This window comes from Nylanderia fulva, unplaced genomic scaffold (genome assembly GCF_048542155.1).
Source record: "Nylanderia fulva isolate GAGA-0341 unplaced genomic scaffold, ASM4854215v1 Scaffold5, whole genome shotgun sequence".
Taxonomy (NCBI): domain Eukaryota; kingdom Metazoa; phylum Arthropoda; class Insecta; order Hymenoptera; family Formicidae; genus Nylanderia; species Nylanderia fulva.
This window is the reverse complement of record NW_028190587.1, coordinates 1,348,710-1,371,605: the sequence shown is the minus strand read 5'-3', so window position 1 is coordinate 1,371,605 and position 22,896 is coordinate 1,348,710. Positions and strand designations below refer to the sequence as shown.

At 34.3% G+C, this 22,896-nt stretch overlaps 3 protein-coding genes across 13 annotated transcripts in view; 2 read left to right on the top strand and 1 right to left on the bottom strand.

Moving 5' to 3' along the window:
• Positions 1 to 498: 498 nt before the first annotated feature.
• On the top strand, positions 499 to 3,499 carry LOC114942005 (uronyl 2-sulfotransferase). Its single transcript, XM_029317251.2, has 6 exons — positions 499 to 734; positions 1,627 to 1,827; positions 2,229 to 2,389; positions 2,683 to 2,751; positions 2,946 to 3,106; positions 3,216 to 3,499. The coding sequence occupies exons 1-6, from the start codon at positions 555 to 557 to the stop codon at positions 3,356 to 3,358; spliced, it is 915 nt and encodes a 304-aa protein (XP_029173084.1). The 5' UTR covers positions 499 to 554; the 3' UTR covers positions 3,359 to 3,499.
• A 1,560-nt stretch (positions 3,500 to 5,059) lies between these two features.
• On the bottom strand, positions 5,060 to 19,799 carry LOC114941997 (obg-like ATPase 1). 5 transcript variants are annotated; one of them, XM_029317226.2, is made up of 13 exons: positions 19,670 to 19,799; positions 19,095 to 19,177; positions 18,368 to 19,019; positions 17,800 to 17,981; positions 12,748 to 12,808; positions 11,150 to 11,277; positions 9,921 to 10,096; positions 8,667 to 8,744; positions 8,487 to 8,584; positions 8,264 to 8,404; positions 6,802 to 6,898; positions 6,405 to 6,527; positions 5,060 to 6,317 (listed from the first exon to the last, which is right to left on the bottom strand). In XM_029317226.2, the coding sequence occupies exons 3-13, from the start codon at positions 18,382 to 18,384 to the stop codon at positions 6,207 to 6,209; spliced, it is 1,212 nt and encodes a 403-aa protein (XP_029173059.1). In that variant the 5' UTR covers positions 18,385 to 19,019; positions 19,095 to 19,177; positions 19,670 to 19,799; the 3' UTR covers positions 5,060 to 6,206. The 5 variants fall into 5 exon arrangements, with proteins under 5 accessions (XP_029173059.1, XP_029173062.1, XP_029173061.1 ...); XM_029317229.2 differs by lacking the exon at positions 18,368 to 19,019; XM_029317228.2 differs by lacking the exons at positions 18,368 to 19,019; positions 19,095 to 19,177 and having other exon boundaries at positions 19,670 to 19,798.
• A 146-nt stretch (positions 19,800 to 19,945) lies between these two features.
• Positions 19,946 to 22,896, top strand: part of LOC114941998 (uncharacterized) — a 190,324-nt gene continuing 187,373 nt past the window's right edge. For 5 of the 7 annotated variants that reach the window (XM_085487049.1, XM_029317238.2, XM_029317233.2 and 2 more), the window contains exons 1-5: positions 19,946 to 20,226; positions 20,707 to 20,811; positions 21,214 to 21,313; positions 21,986 to 22,175; positions 22,311 to 22,355. The gene's annotated coding sequence lies outside the window, so the exon portion shown is untranslated. Of the gene's footprint in view, positions 20,227 to 20,309; positions 20,558 to 20,706; positions 20,812 to 21,213; positions 21,314 to 21,985; positions 22,176 to 22,310; positions 22,356 to 22,896 lie in introns of all 7 variants that reach the window. The other 2 variants (XM_029317234.2, XM_029317235.2) reach the window with 2 other exon arrangements.

Below are 22,896 nucleotides of genomic sequence, written 5' to 3'. Positions count from 1 at the left end.
GTCAAAATTAAATCCTTCAGATAATAGAAATGTCAAGCTTCGTTTTGATCATTGTTCTTTACAGTTCTTGTCAAAATAGGGTATTCGATTGTACGATCGAATCTGCAGCACGTTAGATATACTTCAGTTTGTGTATTATTATTCAATGTTTGAATGAGAAGAAAGTAGAAATATATATATATATATATATATATATATATATATATATGTATCAGTCATATGAGATCGAGATGCTTATGCAGCACGCATTGGAAAGTGAAATGTTGCGTTTCACCCAATCAACCAATCGGTGGGGGTCGTAGGCTACGGCGAAGATGTGGGGATCACACAAGTTTGCCGGAGTCTGACCCACTAACATTCTCCTCAGTTACTCGGCAGGCGTAGTCTCAATCTCGATAATTTACCGAGTATTATTTATCGAGAAGGAGAAAAAATAACAAACACGGGGCCGTAAACAAAATTATATATATATCGTAAATAAGAGAGAGAGAGAGAGAGAGAGAGGGAGACGAAATATTAAATAAAAAATATTAAAAATTAATTATAAATAAAAAATGCGTCGAAATCGCGGTTTTTTGTTATTGCTTTCAATGTGTCTGACAATGGTTTTTATCGTTTTGAACGCAAGATCGTCTACGGATCTGTTTGATCTCGCAAATATTAGCGAAAAACGTGGCTCATTCAAAAAACAGGAAAGATCGCGTGACGATGATCGATGGATCGCTCGCAGCCAGGTGAAATTACATAATTACAATCGATTAAAATTAATTCGTCGATTGAGAATCGTGTTTATTAATTTTATTTTGTTTTATAAAATAAATAATTAAAGTTTGCGTTTACCGAAAAACAGAGGGAATTTTCTCTTAGAATTTACCCTGAAAATCATATGGTAATAATGGAACAATAATATATTGGAAGAATTTTATAAGAATTTTTCTGATTAATATTTACCACAATAAAAAATATTAATGTCTACCACAATAAGATATAAAATATGTTCAATTAATTTTATTATGTACATATTAACATTTTTGTGATAAATATTAATCAGAGAAACTTTATAAAATTCTTTCAATATATTATATTGTCCCAATAAATTCTAAAAGAAAATTTCTCTCCGTGAAAATTTTACAAACATTTATTGATGAGAGAATATTTATTCAATCTTAAAGAACAATGATATATATATGCATACTCCTAAGTGCATACCAAATCAAGGCGCGAAGGTGCACATTACAGAATGCATCTTGATTTAATTATGCATTTAATTATTGAGCGCTATAAAGCGAATGCAGCTTTCGGAGCAATGTGCTAGGGATTAAGGATAACTTGTGTTGTTTAGGTAATTCACGGAGATGCATTATCCATGAATCTGTGCAAGATGCATCAACGAAAGCGCATTGTCGTGTATCTCCAATTATTTTAAAATCATTGTAATATTAAACGTTCCTCTATTTGCGTAATTATTATAAATAATTTGGTACTTTTATTTCTTTCACATAAAAATCATTCAAAAGATAAAACGTTAAAAAATTCACTCGATTATGTAAAATATATTGTAACATTTGTATGGGGAAGGAGGGAATAAAAAATGATTTATACAATTATTATAATTATCTCAAACAGACTCATCGATATGTCACACCTTCTCTCGCCGAATTGAGTGATATACCGTACAAGTACAAGCATATTCTTATGCTGACACGAATACCTGGTACAGGCGCCGAATTGATGGTATGGATTCTACAACATTTACAAGGATACAACGCCTTTAAACATATACGTCTACCACCGAGCGATTATGGATTTTTATCGGTTGTACAACAGGTTAATAATACTCTCTTTTTATTTTTATCTCTTTATGAAAAAAATTTCAAGTTTTAGTAATTTGTTCATCTACACAGAGAGAATTTTCTCTTAGAATTTACTCTAAAAATCAAGATAATCGTGGGACAATGCATGATATTGGAAGAATTTTATATATTATGAGAGTTTCTCTGAAAAATATTAATATTTTTTATATTGTGATAAATATTAATAAAAAAAAATTCTTATAAAAATTCTGCGATTACCTTGATTTTCAGAGTAAATTATCTAAGAGAAAATTCTTTCTGTGTATAAAAAATATTGTTCTTTACGGAGTTTTACAAAATATTTCAGTGATAATTCAAATCAACTTGTTTGTTTTACAAAATATAATTATAAAATGTCTTTAATTCTCTCTGCAGGAGTTATTAGTGCAAGAAATTATGAGTATCATCCGACAAGAAGCTATCCCTTTAACTTTTGATGGAGACATAAAGTTTTTAAATTTCTCGGCATTTGGGCGACAAGGACCTACTTTTATATCTATAGTGAGAGACCCTTTGGATCCGCGAATTTGGCAATGGTACCTATAATTATATTTTTTTCTCTTAAAAGTATATTTTTTGAGGAAAGAAAAAAAGAAATATATAATATATATTAAAAAATACTACACTGTATAAAAATATATATAATACATTACATAAAACATGTATATAAAATTACATAAGTGTAAAATCACATTTATTATATTTATGTAATTTTACATATTTTTTGTAACTTTACATATTTTTTTTACAGTGTAGAGTACATTATTGAAATAATGTGCGTACACAATATTATATATAATATCGGAAATTGATTTTTAATATAATATAGGAAAGGAAAAGAAGGCATGGTTTATCACGGAGCAATACCTCATTTTTGTGGACAGGAACCGCGCTGTATGTAAGTATATTTTTATTGATTTTTAAATAAATGTTATTGATATATCACATAAATTTTATGTAATATATTTTATTACAATTCTCTGTTAATTTATCTAAATGTCGATTTGAGAAAACTAAACATTTTTTCGAAAAAAATAAGAGAGATATTAGCTATTGTTGATTCTTATGTTATATGTACATGTTACTCTTCAGGGAACGGAATAACACGTGGGCGTTAGAGAGAGCTAAAGCAAATATTATTCGATGGTATCCTGTTGTTGGTATATTGGATTACATGGAGGAATCGCTAAACGCTTTTGCAATTGAGTTTCCCTATTTTTTTAATGGTGCTATTAATATTTATAATCAATTTCGTAAGTATTTGTGTAAATATTTTTGCCATATCTGTTGAAATATTTTATATCGATTGAATCATCTTTTCATTATTATATTACATATGATTTCATTTCTCTACATATATAGGATCAAAAGAAAATCTGTCTACTTCAGTAACTTTAAAATTACGACTTAAAGATGCATCGTTAAGGAAAGTTCTTGCACAGGAAGTTGAATTTTATCAATGGTTGAAATCTCGACTTCTCAACAAAACTTTCAACAATGACTGATTGTGAGAATGTAGTCTAGTCGATTGTTATCGTAACATGAAATTGTCAGGACCAAACATAGTCTTTATTATAAAGTTTCCTATTCGTATTCTATATAATAATGCGCAAAATAAAAATAATGCGTTCTTCTCACATTTATTTTCTCAAATATGAATAAAATAATATAATAATGTTGAAGAACATTATATGAGATTTAAAACGAAAAAATTCTAATATCACTACACTGAAAAAAAATTTGTTAACTTGATTACATTTTCAACTAAATTATTATTTTATTAATTGAACATATATTAATATTTAAATCAAATATACGTTTTGTTATTTTAATTTAAATATTTTTGTATGTTCAATTAACAAAATAATATTTAGTTGAAAAGTTCAGTCAAGTTAACAATTTTTTTTCAGTGTATATGTATTATTTAATTATTAATTAAGCCAATTAGTTTATTAGATACTGATAAGTTAATTACACGAGAGAGAAGAGAGAGAGAGAGAGAGAGAGAGAGAGAGAGAGAGAGAGAGAGAGAGAGAGAGAGAGAGAGTGATATGTATATGTACATACACGTATATATATTAAAATACATTTTTGGTGTATTTAAGTATAATATATATATAAAAAATGATAATATTGAAGGAGAGCTCCGTCCTCTCCGAAACTTCAGAATATTATGAATTTTTGTGCGTAAAATATGAATAATATGTAAATTAAAAATCAAGTAGGAAAAAAGTTACCTGGATTTTAATTTACAGATTTGTTTTACGCACAAAAAAATCACAAAATATTGTAAACGTGCTATATTGAGTTTATCTTGACATAATATAACCCAGTTAATATTTAGGCGTATATTTTTCCTACATCGCTTTATGAATAAATAATGAAATAATAAATAATTCGACTTACATTTCGACTATTCTTTTCGTCTCGGAATACTCCGGTTTTCTCGCCGGCACCACTTTTCCTGTAGAAACCCAACCTCAGGAATTATCCTCGTAGAAGATGGAAGCTTCGAAACACTTGTATTTGCGGCACTTTTTTCGTTCGCGACGAGCAGCGACACCCGCGTTTTTGAAAAATGTATTCTAGAGTGAAGCACTCGATCGACCAATCAGGACAAAGAGATCCTTGGTCTTTGATTGGTCGAGATCGAATTTTGCACTTTGATGGACAATTTCCGAACGCAACTCTACTCTGAAAACAGAACTACAAAAATATTACTCAATAGATAACTTTCCTCAATAGATAATACTAAGAGAAGTTTCATATCCTGGTTCTGTTCTCTGCTACATCCATTTAAATATGTTTTTATAAATATAAATCTATAACACATAATAGTTCTATATCTACATAATTCCAACAATAAATTTTTACAAATAAAAATTTCTAATATAAAAACGTATATCATTATAGAAAAAATGCATGCAAAGTATTTTGTAGAAATATTTAACTCTATATAAATAGAGTATCAGACATCGCACCTTTTCTTTGCATTACAAATTATATATTTGATAAATTAAAAATGTAATAACGATCCTTTAGACATTACATCTGTTAAAACTTATTTGTAAACAAATCGCTATAAAATGTGCAATTAACAGCGTGAAATGCTGGATATTTGTAATGATAAAAATTACATAATAATTATAACGATATATTTACAATGACAATACATTAATAATAAATAGAATCGTAGCGACTATATGTAAAATTAGTAGACATTATATTTCTGAATTTTAATTGTGCTGAATCTATTGTTTTTATCTTTATCTACAAATTAAATAAAGATTTTAAGACAATTTTAAGACAAGTTTATTGCACTTGGCTCTTATAAGTTTATTTTCTTTATCTGAATTTTTATATTTACATATCAGAGCCTTTTCATTTGATTATTATTTTCATCTTTTGTTGCCTTCTTCTGTTTGTAATTCTTATTAATATTTGTAATATAAGGCAAGAAAATATATTTTCTTTTTGATAGTATATTTTTTTTAATCGTTTCTATAATAAAGATATTAGCACATAATGATCATAATTGTCCGTAACAATATTTCTTTGTCGCATGAGAGGATATAATATAAAAGATATTTAAAAACTTCACAGAAGTATATGTTAAATTTATCAAGATTAGTATTATATTGAAAACAAATGATATAAATTATAGATATCAAAAATGATATAAAAAAGTATAAATTAAATAGAATTCTAACAATATAATTATGTTCACAAAAATGTGTTCAAAACTTGTCTTATTCAAAAGAAAAATAATAATTTAACTTACGAATTTACCAATTGGTAAACTTATAAGATAAATTATAATATTTTTATGTTTTATGTCAATCTAAGTTTAATATATCGAATAAATACAGAAGATTACAAAGAAATGTTTTACGTACATGTCGTTCCCGTTCTTTTTCATTCCTTTTTTCTCTCACATTCGCGCATTTTCACATCAAAGATAAGAAGTGCAGAATGCAACTTAGCAAGTCTGCTAATTATGTACATAGTAATGAACGTGAAAATGCAATTTTTTTTCTTTCTTCTTCATCGTTTGTTGCAAAAGGGTCACAATATTCGTGAATATTGTTTTACGTGCATAATTTTGAACAAGAAAAACACTGAATATTATTCCAACTTACATCATTTGTGAGCACGCACCCGTTAATTCTGTATATGATTTTGTATAGAATATAAAAATAATTAATCATTATCATCGCATTAATATGTATACATGAATGAAAAAGTCAGGGAGAACGAGTTGACTTAATTGACACGAGGATGTTGCGTGCACCAAGATAACAGAATCATGTTGATGTACAGATGGACGAGCAACAACATGAGAAACGCGTGCCATCACTTCTTTTTCGCATCTTTTAATCCGGCACCTGCGTTGAATTTAAAGAAAATAATATCGCCGTCTTCGACTACGTAACTACGTCCTTGTTGTCTGTATTTTCCGGCAGCCTAAACACAGATAACAATATAGAATAAATGCAAAGGAAACTTATTACATATAGTCTATAGTTTAATATAAAGAATTATTTCAAATACCTTCACTGCAGCTTCCGATCCTTCGTTTTTGAAATCGTCAAATTTCATCACTTCCGCCATAATAAATCCTTTCTCGAAGTCTGTATGTATTTTTCCAGCAGCTTGAGGTGCTCTTGTGCCTTTCTATAAAATGCAAACGATACTCTTATAGTGTTAAAAGTAAATTATACTTATAGACATTACTTTATTCAATATTACACAGTTAGTTTATTGTAATAAAGACGATAATAATTTATAATTTCTTTTATAATATTAATACATCTAAAAAATATATATATAAAGTTTTATCAACATTAATATAAAATTTTATCATGCAATTTAATCAAATATGTGCAATAATTATTACATTCTGTTTATTATATTTTTTAAATTATTTTTATTATTTATCTGTGCTTACTTGAATTGTCCATGCCTTAACTTCATCATGGCCAGCCGTGAAGAAATATTGTAATTGTAACGCCTTGTATCCTTGTACAATAATTTTGTCAAGTGCACTAAACAAAAAAGAAGGGAGTAAGAAAAAAAGATATAGCAAATAATGTGTTTTTTTACTGAACAATAGAGAATCTATTTATTATCGAACATACGCGGTATAAGTTTTCTATTTTTCAAATAATAAAAAAATAAGTCCGCGTTCAAAATGAGAAGTGACCGTGTGCCGCATTGTAGAATAAGAAAGATTGTCTTGGACCAAATATCGTCTAATGACGGGTTAGCGCAAGTGGAACGCGCGATGGGCCTGATGAAAGTCCGAGAGTTCAGAGAATACACATAAAGGGGAACGACTTAATACCGCAATTTTATCATTCTGACTCTAGCGGAGACCTTCCAGCGGCGCCTCAGTTATCTGCGGTCTGAAAATAAAATCACGGTATCTTTCGTCCCTTCATTCGTATCGTCCGATTATTAAGCAAATTTAGGTATCGTGAATACTCTCTTATTCCGTTCACACTGTATAAGTTAGGGCAAATATTATAAAATATAAATTCTATATAAAATATCTTAAATTCATATTTCTCCTTAATATTTTTTTAAATATTGAATTTTATCTATGAATATATCTGTTCCATTTTTATTAAAATATTGTTTAATATATACATACAATATATTTATTAATTATAATAAAGTCATAATTATAATGTAAAGTTAATTTACATTATAATTAATTTAAATAATAATTAATTCAGTTTAGATTTATATTAATTTTAGTTATATTGTATGCAGAGCGTGATTGAAAATGCACATTCACAAATAAAAAGGGATAAAGCAAGTTACATGAGTCTACGTACGACATAAGGGAGCCCTAGGGTATGAATGACCCACTAACTGATCGAATTGCCGAACCTTCGAACCGATTACTTTTCGCTCCACCTACCTCCTCGATTATGCCAGTGTGCCCGCAAGGGCGGGAGGGGTTTTTATGCAATTTTGCAAGAATTTGAATAGCCGTTCGTAAAAATATAATACGCCACGTCGAAGCACAGCTACGGTTTTTATTAGCAGATCCACGTGGAAAGAAAGAGAGAGAGCGGGACGGAGTCTAGACACTGGCTGGACCCGACCACATTATTATTACCGTTAGAGGATATAACTCGGTGCATAGCTAAATGTGTGGGAACCCGAACTTGGTCGAGGGAGACGCTTTCGCCGGATTTTACGTCTAATCTTTTTTTCCTGCAATCTTGCGGTGTTTCCTCGTCGATTGGTAAACTCGAACGACGTATGCGAATCTCCGTCGGGTTTAAGGTGGAGGTTTAAGCGACGCAAGAATGAACCCTCTTATTTGCGAGCGCGACACAGCAATATAGGCCACAAACATTTACAGGATAAACATAATAATCGTTATAACTGGTACCAACCTGGTGACTTTCTGTTCCTCGAAGTATTTTGCGCGTTCCGCGTCATCCATGTCTAAAATCTTATTTTCGAAGCTGCCGCTGAAAGGGATTAATACCGCGCCCGGATCATTTTTGTCAACCCATTCTTTTATCTTGATTAACCTGTTAAATAAAATAAAAAATGTACCAAACTTATAATTCTAGGTGACAATACTTGTTTAATTGTTATTTATAAAATGCGTACCATTTGTTCTTTTTGCGTATGTAATCTTTTTCCGATAGATTCACCAAATATAGAATTGGTTTTGACGTAAGAAACAAATATTTGTTCAGTACCTCGATCTGAAATATCACAAAACATTGTGTAAAGTAAAATTAAAAAAAAATTTTTAATAACTTTTATAATCAAATTGATTAAACTCACATCATTAGCACTCCAATCGGCGAACCTGATGTGTTTCATCTCGTCTGCTAGGACGCCCTTCACCTTCAGAAGCGTTTCCTGCAAAATAAAGATTAAAAATTCTTATTAAATCTCTAAAACACTAATGGCGTCTGTTTTGTTTCTCGCAACGAATTCGTCATTCATCGATTTCGTCAGGCATTCAGATGCACGAACGCGGGTCATTGAGTAGGATAATTTCGCGATCGAATCGTGATTAGAGGATCTGGCTAGCCAAGCACGCGTGGTCCCATTAATTCTCTCAAAAGAAAAAGAAAGATAGAGAAAGAAAGAGAGAAGAGACGAAAAGGTAGCTTCGAATTCTCGAAAAACTTTTTGCCAAATTGCAAAGTCGGGAACGAGGGGGAGATGGGTAATTGCCGTGGGTCAATCCGCGGAAGGAGGGTAATCCAACGATCGACTCGTTCCAGGAATTCTTTGCTTCGCCCGCGTTCTCTTAATTTTCTCGGTAATTTTGTAGTTGGCCTGACGAGGAGGGCTGCAACTGTACTTGGTAAACGTTCAAGCGTCACGTATGAACATCAAGGAAAAACGCGAATAAATGTTTTAGATTCTCGCGACAAGAACAGCTTAATAAGCTTGATTGAAAATAATAATCGAGAGAAGTAATATATCTTTAAGATTTAAAATAAAAATATAAAATTTGTACCAACACAATCTCCACAGTTTAACTTAACATAATACTATATAATACCTTACAGTAATCAATTTTGATAGATACAAGTAAAAATGAATGATGCAAATCACGTTTGTTTATAAAAATAATGTCTGCATTTAATAAGCATTTATTTACGCATCGATGAAAATAGGTCGATTTGACGTATATAAACGCTGTTAAGAACAGCAATTTTCGAAACATCTGCATTTTCCTACGGAAGTATCGTGATGGCTCAAGCAGTTTAGTTAATTCTATATTACTATATATCTATATGTATAGGAATAGTCGCAGTTATGTCATATCGATTATAGTATACAAGATGCATAGTATGGTTTCTAAATGTGATAACACATTAAAATAATTTTTGAAGATAAAAAAGAACAACTTTATACAATTATTAATTAATACAAAATTTTTACAATAATAATTTTATATATGTATATAGCTTTATATACATTTTATAATTATATAAACACTATTTTTATCGAAGCTGATTTCTTAAAAGAAATTAATCCGATGTATATGTACGTATGTGTAAAATATAATAAGTTACTCACATATTCAGGTTTCAGCTTCTTGTCATTACCACGAACTACAAGCTTTCCGAGCTTTTCGAGATGCACATTCAAGAATTCGACGTCTTTTAATCGTAACTCCTCGCTAATAATATCGAGATCTCTCACAGGATTAACATCACCCTCCACGTGTGTGACATCGTCATCCTCAAAGGCACCTAAAAAAAAAACATGAGTAAATATATTTCGCGTACAGAAAAGTATCTCAAAATCGAAATAGCTACTGAAGAAATTCTTGTAACATTCGCCTCAATGTGAAGCTCGCATGTCGACTATTTAAGCGAGCCGCCGTACCGCCACGCGAAAATTGCCGGGTCGGTTTAATTGAAAAAATTACCACCTGTCGGCGGTCTGCCAAGACGTATTAACAGGCAAAAGTACCTTGAAAATGTTATTCTCAGTACGAATGTAATTTATACCTAACAATCGCGCGGTTCTCCCTGACGAATCAGCAGCTCTTTGGTGAATTATTATGTGTTACATTATAGGGATGTAAAGTATGTGTGTTAATGACCCTTGTAGATACGAAGAACACGGTATATATTATGGATTTTATATCTGATTCTACTTAGCCTTGATATTATTCCATAAAAAAATATCTGTTAAATTTTTCAGTTTTTAATTAAACGTGCGTTACGAAGAGATCCGAAATTCTAACAAAGTTACATCAAAATTCGAATTAAACATCTACTTATAACAAAATACAAATTGTGTATAACAGGAATCTTAATCTTTTATTTATTTTTACTTAAAGATTATTCTCGTATTTGTTGTTTATGTGATACGTAGATATACCTGCCAAGATATAAGCATAGGACGGTCGATTTGCATTATCATGAGAAACAATAATGTAATGTACTTCCAGGAAAATAGTTAACGACGGTCATAACACGTGCTCATAACATCAGCGGAATATATGTAGGTATGTTGTAAAAATAAGCTCGCATCTGCGATATTATAACGTTCAACGAGTAAAGTGAGCAAGTAAAGTAAATAAATATCTCGCTCGGAACTAATCTCTCGATCTCATCGGTGAAAATTTCTCTCCCTCGCTATAATCGCTTTTATCATGATTTCGTATTCGAAATAATTCCGTGGGAAAACGCGCGATTCATTTATTTACACTGGGACGCGTCAGCGCGAACATTAAAACGATATTAACGAGGAGACAAATAGCACCGAGGAACAACAATGTGATATAGCATACTTACGACAAAGATGAAATATGCCATCGCAAGCTCCAATGTGCGAAAGAAAGCTATTTCCTAAGCCTTGTCCTTCGGCGGCACCCTTCACTAATCCAGCAATGTCCATCACGTGCAAGAAGGCCGGAACTTTACTAGAAAAATCCGAATTTGTAATTACACATATCTTTGATTTAGGAATAAATAAACTTGGATTTAGAAATAAATAAATAAATAATGAGAAAAAAATTACACGGAGAAAATTTTATCTTAGAATTTATCCTGCAGTTCATGGTAATCGTGCAGGTCATCGTGAGACAATATGAAAGAATTTTATAAGAAGTTTTTCTGATTAATATTTATCACAATAAAAAATATCTATAGTAATAAGATAAAACGTTTGATTAATTTTACTAAAATATAATAGTAAAATTTCAATAATTTTAAAATATAAGTGTTTTAAATAGAGTGGATGCTAAAAAAGTGATAAACATAAAATATTTTATATAAATTTTACACTGCAGCATATTTTCAACCCAGTTTAATCGTTCATGATAATTTTAACATGCAGCATGTTCAACTGTATTAAATAAATAGCAATAAATTATCGGATCAGTTTAAATATTTGCTAGTGTAAATGTGTGATTAGTCACATGGACGGTATTATTTCGTTCTTCGCACATTGATTCCCTTCGAAACGGAGATCACGGATGATCGCGATTATAAAGGTCGAAGGCATGCGCCACGTGATGCACGAACCGGGGTGGGAAAGGGAGGGACGACGACAGTGACAACGAGGTGTATTTAAATGCTAATGCTAGCGGGCTCATTAAACAATTAGCCTTTGAAGGGAGGCGTCAGTGAAAGTGGACGAGGCATGGATGAAGGGTGGCGAGAAGGAGGTGGTGTATTAGCCGGCTTTCATCACGGATCGTCGAATCATCCGACACGTGCCGGTAGTCGAGGTCGGGGCTCCGACACATTTGACGACGAGAAACGCGGGACGATAATAGGGCGGGCGCTAGAGAGGCCGTGGATGAATCGGCCGCTCTTTGATCCGGCGCTGTTTCGCATTTTCAATTCGCTTCGATTCACGTCGAATCTGATCGCAAGACAAGCACGATTTACATTTAGCTATTTACGCAACAAAGCCGCGCGATCGAGGAGTTTTATTAACTGCTCGCCCGACTCATTTGGAGCAACGAGAGTGACGTTTTCGCGTGTAACGAGAGACGCATTAAACACAATTTAATCAAATATTGCTGGAGCTTTCCTTTGATCAATACTATATTATTCTGGGAACACGTCGTTCCGCTGATGTTATTCGCGTTTAAGAATGCTGCATCACGTACTAACGCGAATAAAGAATGTGTAGCGCCGACGAATACGGAAACTTTGCGTTTCTGTAGACGAATTTAGACCGATCTGCATTGCAGATCGCCCCTGACTCCCTATTTCCGTCTTGCGAGAATAAAAGCGAAGAAGTATGGAAATGTCCCACGGTTATTCCGACTCGTTTCCCTTCACGGTGCATCTGTAGGCGGTGTACTATATGCTTTTATTCCGCAATACACATTTATCCGTTCCGTCGACGTATTTTAGGAACGTTCGTTGCTGTTTCTTACCTAGCCGGCTTGAAATATTCGCTGAGATAATCGAACCTCGTATCGGGTACCGGAACACGACGTGCTGAAACAAAAAACAAATAGATAGCTGACACTCGACAAGGTGTAGGAGTGATTAATGATGATTATTTTGAAACGTACAAACATAACTTAAAGATAAATTCGTCGATCATTTATAACTAGAATTTTTTGGCAAAGATACGTAGGGATTAATCTTTTTCTTCATGGTATTAGTGACAATCTCTATAATTTTGTGTAGCCTCGTTATTCGATTGTTCGTAGCTTCGTAAATATCCATCTCGTGCAACTTTTCAAACGTATTGTGCGTCTTCAGATAGATGCCGATGTAAATCGCTGCGCTGACAGGCGCTGATAAACCAAATATCTTTGGTCGACGAACGGCGATTAGGGTCACAGCTTCGACCAATATTTTTACCACCGTTTGCTCCAAGAAGTCAACTTCCGGCAGACGCCACATTTCGATTGGAACTTTGCGAGAAAGTTCAATATCCATTTTGGAGTACTTGTCGTGCTGTTCGAGAAACTTTTCACGACACTCTTCACTGCAGAAAAGATACACTTTATCCTTGAAGATAACACTCAGATCGGTTCTACCTTGCGTCAGCTTGCGATCCGGCAGACCATCGACGTAAGTTACCAGGCACAAACCGCTGACTTGAAGACGTTGCGCCCAGCAAGCGTGTTCCATATCGACTATCTTTTCAAGTATTCGAGGTCGTTCGTCAAGAAGAGACATCGTTGCATCGTTAGGTGAAATGTACTGCAGTGGATCCGTCATGAAAGTATCCATATGTCGAGGACAGATCCAATAAAAATATTCTCTGAACTGTACCATTCCTTGACCATCCACTAATTGGCCAGAAGCTTTCAAGATTTTTTCAAGGGTCAAGCAAACGGGACAGTACGATTCGTATCGACTCTGTCGTGATCGAAACTCGTAAGGTGACACGCACATGTGCTTCAAACTGTGAACCTTGTCCAGATCCGCTTCATTAAAGTAAAGCATAACGTCGGCGAATCGGGAGCGTATTGCGCTATCCGCGCGTGTCCACACGTGCCATTTACTTTTAGTAGCGTCCAGCTCGACCACGTTGTGCGAAAACTTTTTTAACCAGTCTCGGAAATTCGCTTGATCTGTCTGCCAGTTAGCGTAACAACGTGACAAGAAGTTGACAGACCACTTCAGCGACTTTCTCGCGTTGTCATCTCGATCATTCCAAGAGATGCATTCGATGCAGAATTCCAGATCCGCCTTGAGATCGAGCACAATCATCGGCTGCATTCCCAAGAGAGCCAGTTCCTCGGCTTCCTTACGATTCGAGGGATAACCGTCTAGAATATAACCTTGAACTGCTGAGCGTAGTCCTGTGGAAAGTATTTCTAAGGCACGCGTTACGGATTCGATCGAAACAGCCTTACCGGTTCGAAGGTCATTTTTAATCCTGCGCGCCGACTCAATCCAAGAATAGTATTTCGATACATTACACAGTGCTTTAAAGGGACTAATTACCTTCATGCCGTATGTTTTCGCAAAACGGTTCGCCAGGGTTGTTTTCCCACAATTCGGCGGTCCGATGATGGAGATTCGAAGCGGAATAAGCGATGGACGACAGTCAAGTGTCAAATACTTCGAGGGATCGTTTAGGAATGTGGCAAGCGCTTCCTCGCCTGCAAGAAAGTAGATATACGGATGGCGTATGACTGGAAATATTTGGCCGCGTGCTTTCATCGGTAGAAACATCTGAATAGGAATCTTGCTGGTGTACAACTGCACAGGACACCATCGTTTGAAGGCGCTGAAAAAATAGTACCCGCAATCGAGAAGTTGTTCGGCTTTTTCAAGATCGATGTTGTACGCGGTGATACGTTTATTTTTTCTTTCTTCAGCATTTTCAGTAGTCAAATTTGTTTCCGCAGTTGCTGCTTCTTCCTGAATTTCTTTCTCTTCATCTTTTCTTTCGACGCTTACAGAGATGTCGAAACGATTTTTAATATGATTTATAACATATTCCGGCACATCTTGAATATCTGCAAGATTACATTTTATTACATTTCTTCCAAATTCAAGGATTTGTTCCTCGAATTTTGTCCATTCCGATTCGAATCGTGTTAAATGTTCAAGATACTCCCATTCTGCATCTTCATGTAACGTTTTATATTCTTCATGATCTTCTTCCATGTCGTAATTCACTTTATGCTCGGAATTGTAAAGATAAAAGAAATTGCGAAATTTATTCAGCAGGTAGGCATATGGCTCGTTTTCGAACAAAACGATGATATCTTCGAAAACAATGTTAGCATCATCGACAATTTTTCGCCAGACTGCAACGTCCACATACATTCCGTCCACGACATATCCACCATCTCTTCGTAATTCGTCTTCTAATTTCACGTCGGGTATTTTCTTAATATTTTGTATAATAATATCGGCCTTTTCACCAACAGATCTGTCGACAGAGTTCAATGAAATTTCTACATTCGAATCATTCTCATACAACTTTTGACTCGAAGATTCCTCGCGCTGCTTAATTGATATTCCCATAATCTCATTAACATTTATCACTATTCCGCCAAAAACTTCTGCCAATCGCGCGCTAAGTTTCGACTTACCAGCATATTTGGGTCCGAATACCGCTATTTTGCAGGTTGGTCGTGGATTCGGTGGCAATAAAAATATTCGCGGATTTTCGATAAACAAGTTCACTGCTTCTTGAGAAGAAAGGAAAAAAATTTTACTTAGAAATAGCACCGCATGCTTCGGAAGTCCTTTAATAGTCCGTCCTTGAGCTAGCGCGACGGAGCAATAAAACTTCCACGCGGAAAGTTTCCAGGAAAATTCGACTGACACAATTTCTCTTTGCCTCAGAGTCTCGAAAATTTCTTCCGTAGATTTTTCCGCAAGCTCGTCGTTCAACTTCATTTCCGCAGATGTTTCCGGAATATGTACGTCATCTTGTTCGATCATTTTCTTTGGAAGAATCGACGGCTGCAATGCTAATGCGTGCAAACGCGTTTCGAGAATCTCAAGTGCTCGTTGCGTTGAGCTACGACCATCCACGCGAATTACATGCTGAGGATCATGTGCGATTATCCATTTGTCGATTACTGGTAACGCATATCGTTCGTAACGATTGCATTGTATCTCGTCAAATTTGCATGTTAGCAATTTTTGATTCAGGATTAATTGTTCGTTTATAACTTGAGAAAAATCGTACGAAAGTATCCGATTCGTCGCGTTCGTATTCGTCGTCAAATGGTCGCGTGAATTCATTTTCTTCGAAAATATAATTGCCTGTAGAAATATCCTGATGCCAGCGTGCACATGTACTCGCAACATCTTGCTTCGGACATACGAGATAAATAATTATCAGAGGCTTTCTCGGCCATGCAGTAAACATTTCATCAATCTGTTGAGAGATTTCTTGCTCATATTTAAATTCTGTCTTATCTATATTATTAGGTGTGATTTGATCTTTGTGTGTCTCGCGATTTTCATCTGCCGTGCTTTCGCATAGTTCTGGGCAAGTGTGATCTATATTTACAACAGAACAGGAATCTGAATTATCACAGTCCATGTCGCCAGGAATAGATGGTAAATATTCAATAACGTAGCCTCTGTGTTTGACATCCCTCTGTTTGATTCTGCATCGTATCAAATTCATAATAATTTCAAATTTTATACATTTGCCGGAGCGTAAAATTCTTTCCATATATTGGCCTTTTTGAGTTCCAGCATCGATTTCTTGTTGAATTAATGATATGGGTGAAATTAAAACACAGTTCCAAGAATCGGCTATCGCTGATGCTAAGTTAATACCAAGCTTTGATCCTGGTTTTCCAAAAATAACAAAACTCGGTGGTTCGGTTCTAAGATAGTGATTTACAGCTTCATCTTCTGAATTAAAATCCTGATTAATAAAACGTTCTTTATATGACACGGAGGACGAGAGAAGTTTTTGCTCTTCAAACAACTTAGAAACAGTAATTATCCTCTTCGTTGGATGTGTATCTTCGGAAGAAGCATAATACAAATTGGCTTTTGGATATTTAATTGTGGATAGTACATTTGCAGAAGTATCTTGTACACAATCAGAACGATCTTTAGTTAATTTCAGAAAACATTTTTTCGTAATAAACGATTCATTAATAAATAATTTTTCAACATGGTCTTGTTTCGAATTTTTTAAAAATTTATCACACATCTTTTTTAAATAATTCTCGAATAACTTGTTTCAACAATTAATTTTTAATTCGATATTTTATTCATATATATTTCACTTATGTATATATTTTAACATATATATATTTAAGGTTAAACAAGCGACGTCGAAAATTGTTTATATTATATGTACTATATCTAAATTATTATTTCATTATATGTGCAATACATAAATAATAATAAATATATACATATATATATATGTATAAGAATAAATAATAAATATGAATATTTAAATGTTATTATATGTGCAATAAATATGTAAATGTTATATATGCAAATGTGAATATATATATGCTATTTATATGTGCAATAAATAAATAAGTAAAATTGATGTGCAATAAATAAACAAGGAAATTTATATGCTGTTTATAAAATCGAAAATTTGGTCGATAAAGAATAAAATAATTGAGAGAGATAAAAAGAGAAAAAAGAACAAGAGAATTAATTAAATTAATATTAAATATACACAGAGAGAATTTTCTCTTAGAATTTACCATGAAAATCGTGGGACAATTGGAAAAATATTGGAAAAATTTTGTAAGTTTCTCTGATTAATATTTACCACAATTAAAAATATTAATAATATACAAAATAAATTTTACTATGTATATAGTAAGATTATTCAAAGATATTTTTTATATATCTTATTGTAGTAGATATTCAGAGAAATTGTTATAAAATTTTTCCAATACTACATTGTCTCAGGAATACATGATTAATGATTTTCAGGGTAAATTTTAAGAAAAAATTCTCTCCGTATATTAAATATATAGAGAACAAAAGGATTGAGAAAATATCAAGATACTTATTTTCATTAGGATCGATGGTGCAGAAAGGAAAATTCTCAGCCGCTGCCTGGCTCTTGGTGAGAACGTTGAAGAACGTTGATTTTCCTACATTCGGTATACCGACTATGCCCATTTTCAAGTTAGTGCCAACGCGCCCGATCAGCGGTTTCCGCTCAGGTTCCTCGGCCTTCTTCGGAGCCATGCTAAAAAATACAAAATATATTTCTAATCCAATTCCAATTTTCTTGAACAAAATAGAGAGCCGTGAAACGAGTGCCAGGGAGCATAATCAGCTAACGGAGGACAAGAGGAGGATGATACCTCCGTCTGTCGCATCCGTAGACACGCGGAGTGCCTCGGGGCATACGTCGCCGATACCCGCGTCCCTCCCAAAATATACTTAAGCGCGGCTGCGAGATATTTCGGCGTGTGTGCGTGCTCGCACAGCGCCCGGAGCGCAGGCGAGATACCGCCAGAATTTCCTCCCCGTATCCGAGCGCTCGCGGTGACTAATTATATTAATGCGGACGGCACATCGCGAGCGATTGCTGTATTTACCGCGAGATTGAGAGCCCCCTGTCCGGCATACCTGGGGCCGCGCCGCATCAAAGACGACGAGGAGGAGGAAGAGGCTGCGCGGGAGGAGGAAATACGGCCAGGAGGATTACTGGGCACCAAAGCCGCGAATCACCGGCATCACGCCGAGAATCCGCAACCGCGCCCGAGGCCGCCAATCCGCCACCGTCTTTGTGGTTCCTATGTTTCTTCTCTCTCTCTCTCTTCTTTCTGTCTCCTCCGCCTTTTTTCACTCCGAGCACTTCGTCGTCCTCTCCTTTCTTTCCACCCCTAGCGCTCTTCTGGACCTCCTCCTCCCTCTCTTTTTTCCTTCCCTTCATCGAGCGTTTCAACGGTGAAACCACGGCGCCTCTCGTCGTTTTTCATCGCGGTCCTGGGGAAATTTGCAAATTACGATAATGGAGAAGCGTCTCTCTCTCTCTCTCTCTTTCTCTCGGAGAAGCGTTTCGCCCGCGATGCTACCCGAAGAAGAAGAGCCGCCTTGGCGCCGCGGCGTGACCGTCCCTCCCCATTTACAATGTCGTCTCGCTTTTGCGGATCGCTAGACACGCGGTTAATGGGCGACCTCGGAGAAGGTGCGCCGCACCACGTTACTCCGATCGAGAGATTCAACCCTCGAGGCCGTCGTCGAATCGCGAAAAGCCTCGGGAAAGCTCTCGGCGAACCTATTGTTAACAATGACAGCCGTGAAAAGTCAGATCAAAATTATTTTAATACAACAAATTATAAAAATCACTCACCTCGAATTATAAAATTAATATCGTTCGCCGTTCTTAAGTCTGACGTCTAGGAAATGCCTCGGAAATTCCATCACTCAACCCTACTAATTGTCGTAATAAATTAGGTTAGGAATTACAGTGAGAGATCAAAGATGAAAAATTAAAAAAAAAAAAAAAAAAAAAAAAAAAACAACCCGGCGTTCGCGCTATCAGCTGGTTACCGGATACCGCCGAGGACGGTGCTGCCGCGTGGCGGCCGGCGAGCGAGGCGGTTATCCGCACTGCACCGCAAAACTTAACCTTGCTCGTCGTCTATACCGGAATGCGGGATACGAACCTAGCGAGGGAACGCTCTTTTTCCACGTCGTTGCGAACGAATTTCGCCCTACGATTTACGCACGCTACGTCCTCGGTCGTCGAGTGACGTCACTTGGACCGCGACTAGCACGTAGATTCGTTAAATTTTTGAATGTTCGTCATCTCGCTCTCTTGTATTCCTTCGCCGAGTCGAGCTCGAACGAAGTGAAATACGTACATTCAGGCTCCGTACACTCGTTCCCCGACTCAATTCCCCGATATGGATTTTTGACAGATACCTCGTATGTTTTTGTGTGTACACGTTGTCTCGCACCAATAATAAATATCGCAGCACACCACGTATCGAACAACACGAGAGAGGAGAGAAGCACGGCACGGATGTACGACGTCACGGTTTCAACCATAGATCTGTTGGTTTCGTAGAGATTCCACTTACCGGCGAAAACGCGAATGACAGTTCTGCCAATAAAACAGTTACGTCTATTAGCAGCATCGTTCAGGCGTATCATAGGGTGCGTATCGTTGCTTTGTTTTTTTTTCTCACATGTAAATACATAGTGCAAGTGATCTTTCGCACCTAAAGTTAACCTTAATCGATTAACCTTGAAACATCAATTAAAACTTTGCAGTAATTAAGAATCGATCGCGAGTGCATGTCGCTTGATGCTACTGCTATTTCGCGATTAATTGTCAATCATTATATAAAGATTTTAGTTCTCTTACCTTATTTGATTTGTCAATCGGATACTTCGGAAAAAATCCATCTCGAGTTACGGCAGAAAAAGCACTGATTGCCTTTTATCTAATTTACAGAAGCATTAATTACAGTGGAAAGGTAAGATATATGAGTTATTTAACAGAATTCGCTATTTTTTTTTTTTTTTTTTCATTATTTTATGTCACTTTTATTTTCGATAGAAAAAAAGAGATATAATCGTCCGGTATCGCTATCTCTTTTGTTGCATTCATGGGTATTCTATCATATGTCATACGTCATACTACGTCACGCGAACGTCACTACGGAGTGAAGTTCATTGCTTAAGTTATTTATTGTTAGCTGAAAATTTGAATCTTTCTCAACCGGTCGACGCCGAGTCGGAGTCACGTCCTTCTTCTCTTTGCGAGTTAATTAATCGATCCGAATGGACTAATTAGCATATAAAAAGGTTCGTATGCGCGTGTGTGATGTAACATGTATTGATATATAATTGAAAGTAGATCGCGAGAAGCGGAGATAGTAGTGCACGATGGAATGGTAATAATTTGTCGAATTAATTATCGCCGGTGTCTTAATTATCGCCATCTTTTCCAACAGCTCGTGTCTTTCGCAGGATTTCTCCTGTCCAGGATCGATCTGACACAATCTGATGAGTTAATCCGCAATTGAAGAAATCGGAAACTGCATGGGCAGGATATATTGGTGAATAAATTCATTCATTATTCATATTGTATAGATAATATATGTGTATGTTTGTGTGTGTGATCGAGCGACACAAAGCATCTTGCTACTTGTTCTTTATTGTGTATTTATCGTTCCTACTTGATTTTCGGGATTTGCGATTGTAAAATTAGTGTATTAATTATTAAACAGATAAAGATTTCTCTCATTTTGTTTGTCTTTCTCTCTTTTTCTCTTTCTTTCTCGTTCTCTCTCGTTCTCTCTCTTTCTCTCTCTTTCTCTCTCTCTCTCTCTCTCTCTCTCGTTTCCTTTTGCTCTCCCTCTTGCTATCTAAATTAAATAAAAAAATTTAAATTATATAGTAATATGTAAGATTATTTATCACTATTATTGTGTTCTAATCATTTCCCTTATTTTTTGCAGAATTTCTCTTGTCCAGGACAGCAACAGTTCAACAGAATCAATTGCATCGGGGGACAGGATCAGTGAATGAATTCTATTCTTATTGATGCAAATATTTTCGGTAAAAAGATAAATTTTTTAGAAAGGTCGATATGTGTGCATATACGTGTAAAAACATGTGTATTTATCGAGTATACACACATATTAATCTTTCTAAAAAAATCACTGTTTTAAAATTCTTCATAAAATTAAGTATAGTTTTAATTTATATTTTTGAAGATAATTCTTTAGATCCGAATGTCTATATTTTCAAAAGCATAAATTAATACGATTATACTTAATTTTATAACACACAAACACACACACACATAAAAATTATATTATTTAAATAATTTTTTCGTTCCCTCAATATTTTTAATGATTTCATAAAAATAATAAGTATTTTTACATATAAAAAAATCTTATAAAAAATCTAATTATTAATAACGTTGCTACAATTTGTAATGTAAATACTGTAATTAACAGTATCCAGTTTAATATAGCAGTTATATGTATAATCAGCAAAAGGATTTATATTTATATATATATTTTTTATTTATTTATTTATTTGTATGTATATTGTACTATTACTTATTCTGCTGTATTATATGTTCCTGTTTTTTGGCGCGCGCGTATGTTTTGCGATCTGCGGATATATCTATCATTAATTTTAGTTTAAACACAGTTATATTGTGTATATTATAATTTGATAATAAGATTATTTTAACATATGTATGTATTTTATTTGTTACAGGTAGTATTGCGATACACAGTGCGATTCACGCGTTGTGTCGGGAGTGCCGTCTAAAGTTTCGCATATCGGGAGTGCCGTGTAAAGTATTGGGCGATCGTAATTATTTATATTTTTGCGAGTGTCGTGAGTGCTACCAAGAGAGGAGGAGGAGGCCCGGGGAGGCATCGGGCGACAGCGGGGCAACTGTGAGGTATGCAAAATAAAAACATTTTTTTTCTAAACTGCTTTATTCATGAAATATTCGATTGTTTCTAGATTTTCAAAATATCCTATGTATACACATACACATATAGGTATACGCATAATTTGAATATTTTATTTTCAGATCAATGTGCTACGTACTACAACTGATAAGCTACTGCAGGTATCGGTGAGTGAGAAATTGTTTTTTATAACATTTTTATAGGGATAATGTAGGGGTGTGTAAAGCTGATGTTTCGTATAAATTAAAACGATTTAACTTAATTTTATAGCTCACACATAAAAAATTTAATTATTTAAAACAATTTTCTCAATATTTGTTATTATTTCAAAAATATCAAGTATTTTTATATATCATGCTTATAAAAATATCTAATTATCAATAAAATTGTTACAATTCGTAATTAACAATATTCAATTTAATATAACAGTTATATATATCTTCAATGAAAAATATGATTTATATACATGTCTATATTATTTATTTGTATGTATATATTTGTACTATTACTTATTCTGTTTTATTACATAATCAATGGTGTGCTATATTACATATCAATGTTTTGTATGTATTATAAACGATATTGTACATTTTGATTTGCGCATTATGGTATCAATATAAAACGTGTCAAATATTATTGCGTATATACATATATTGATTTTTCTAAAAAATTATCTAAAAATTTTTTTTAACAGAAGCATGATGAAAT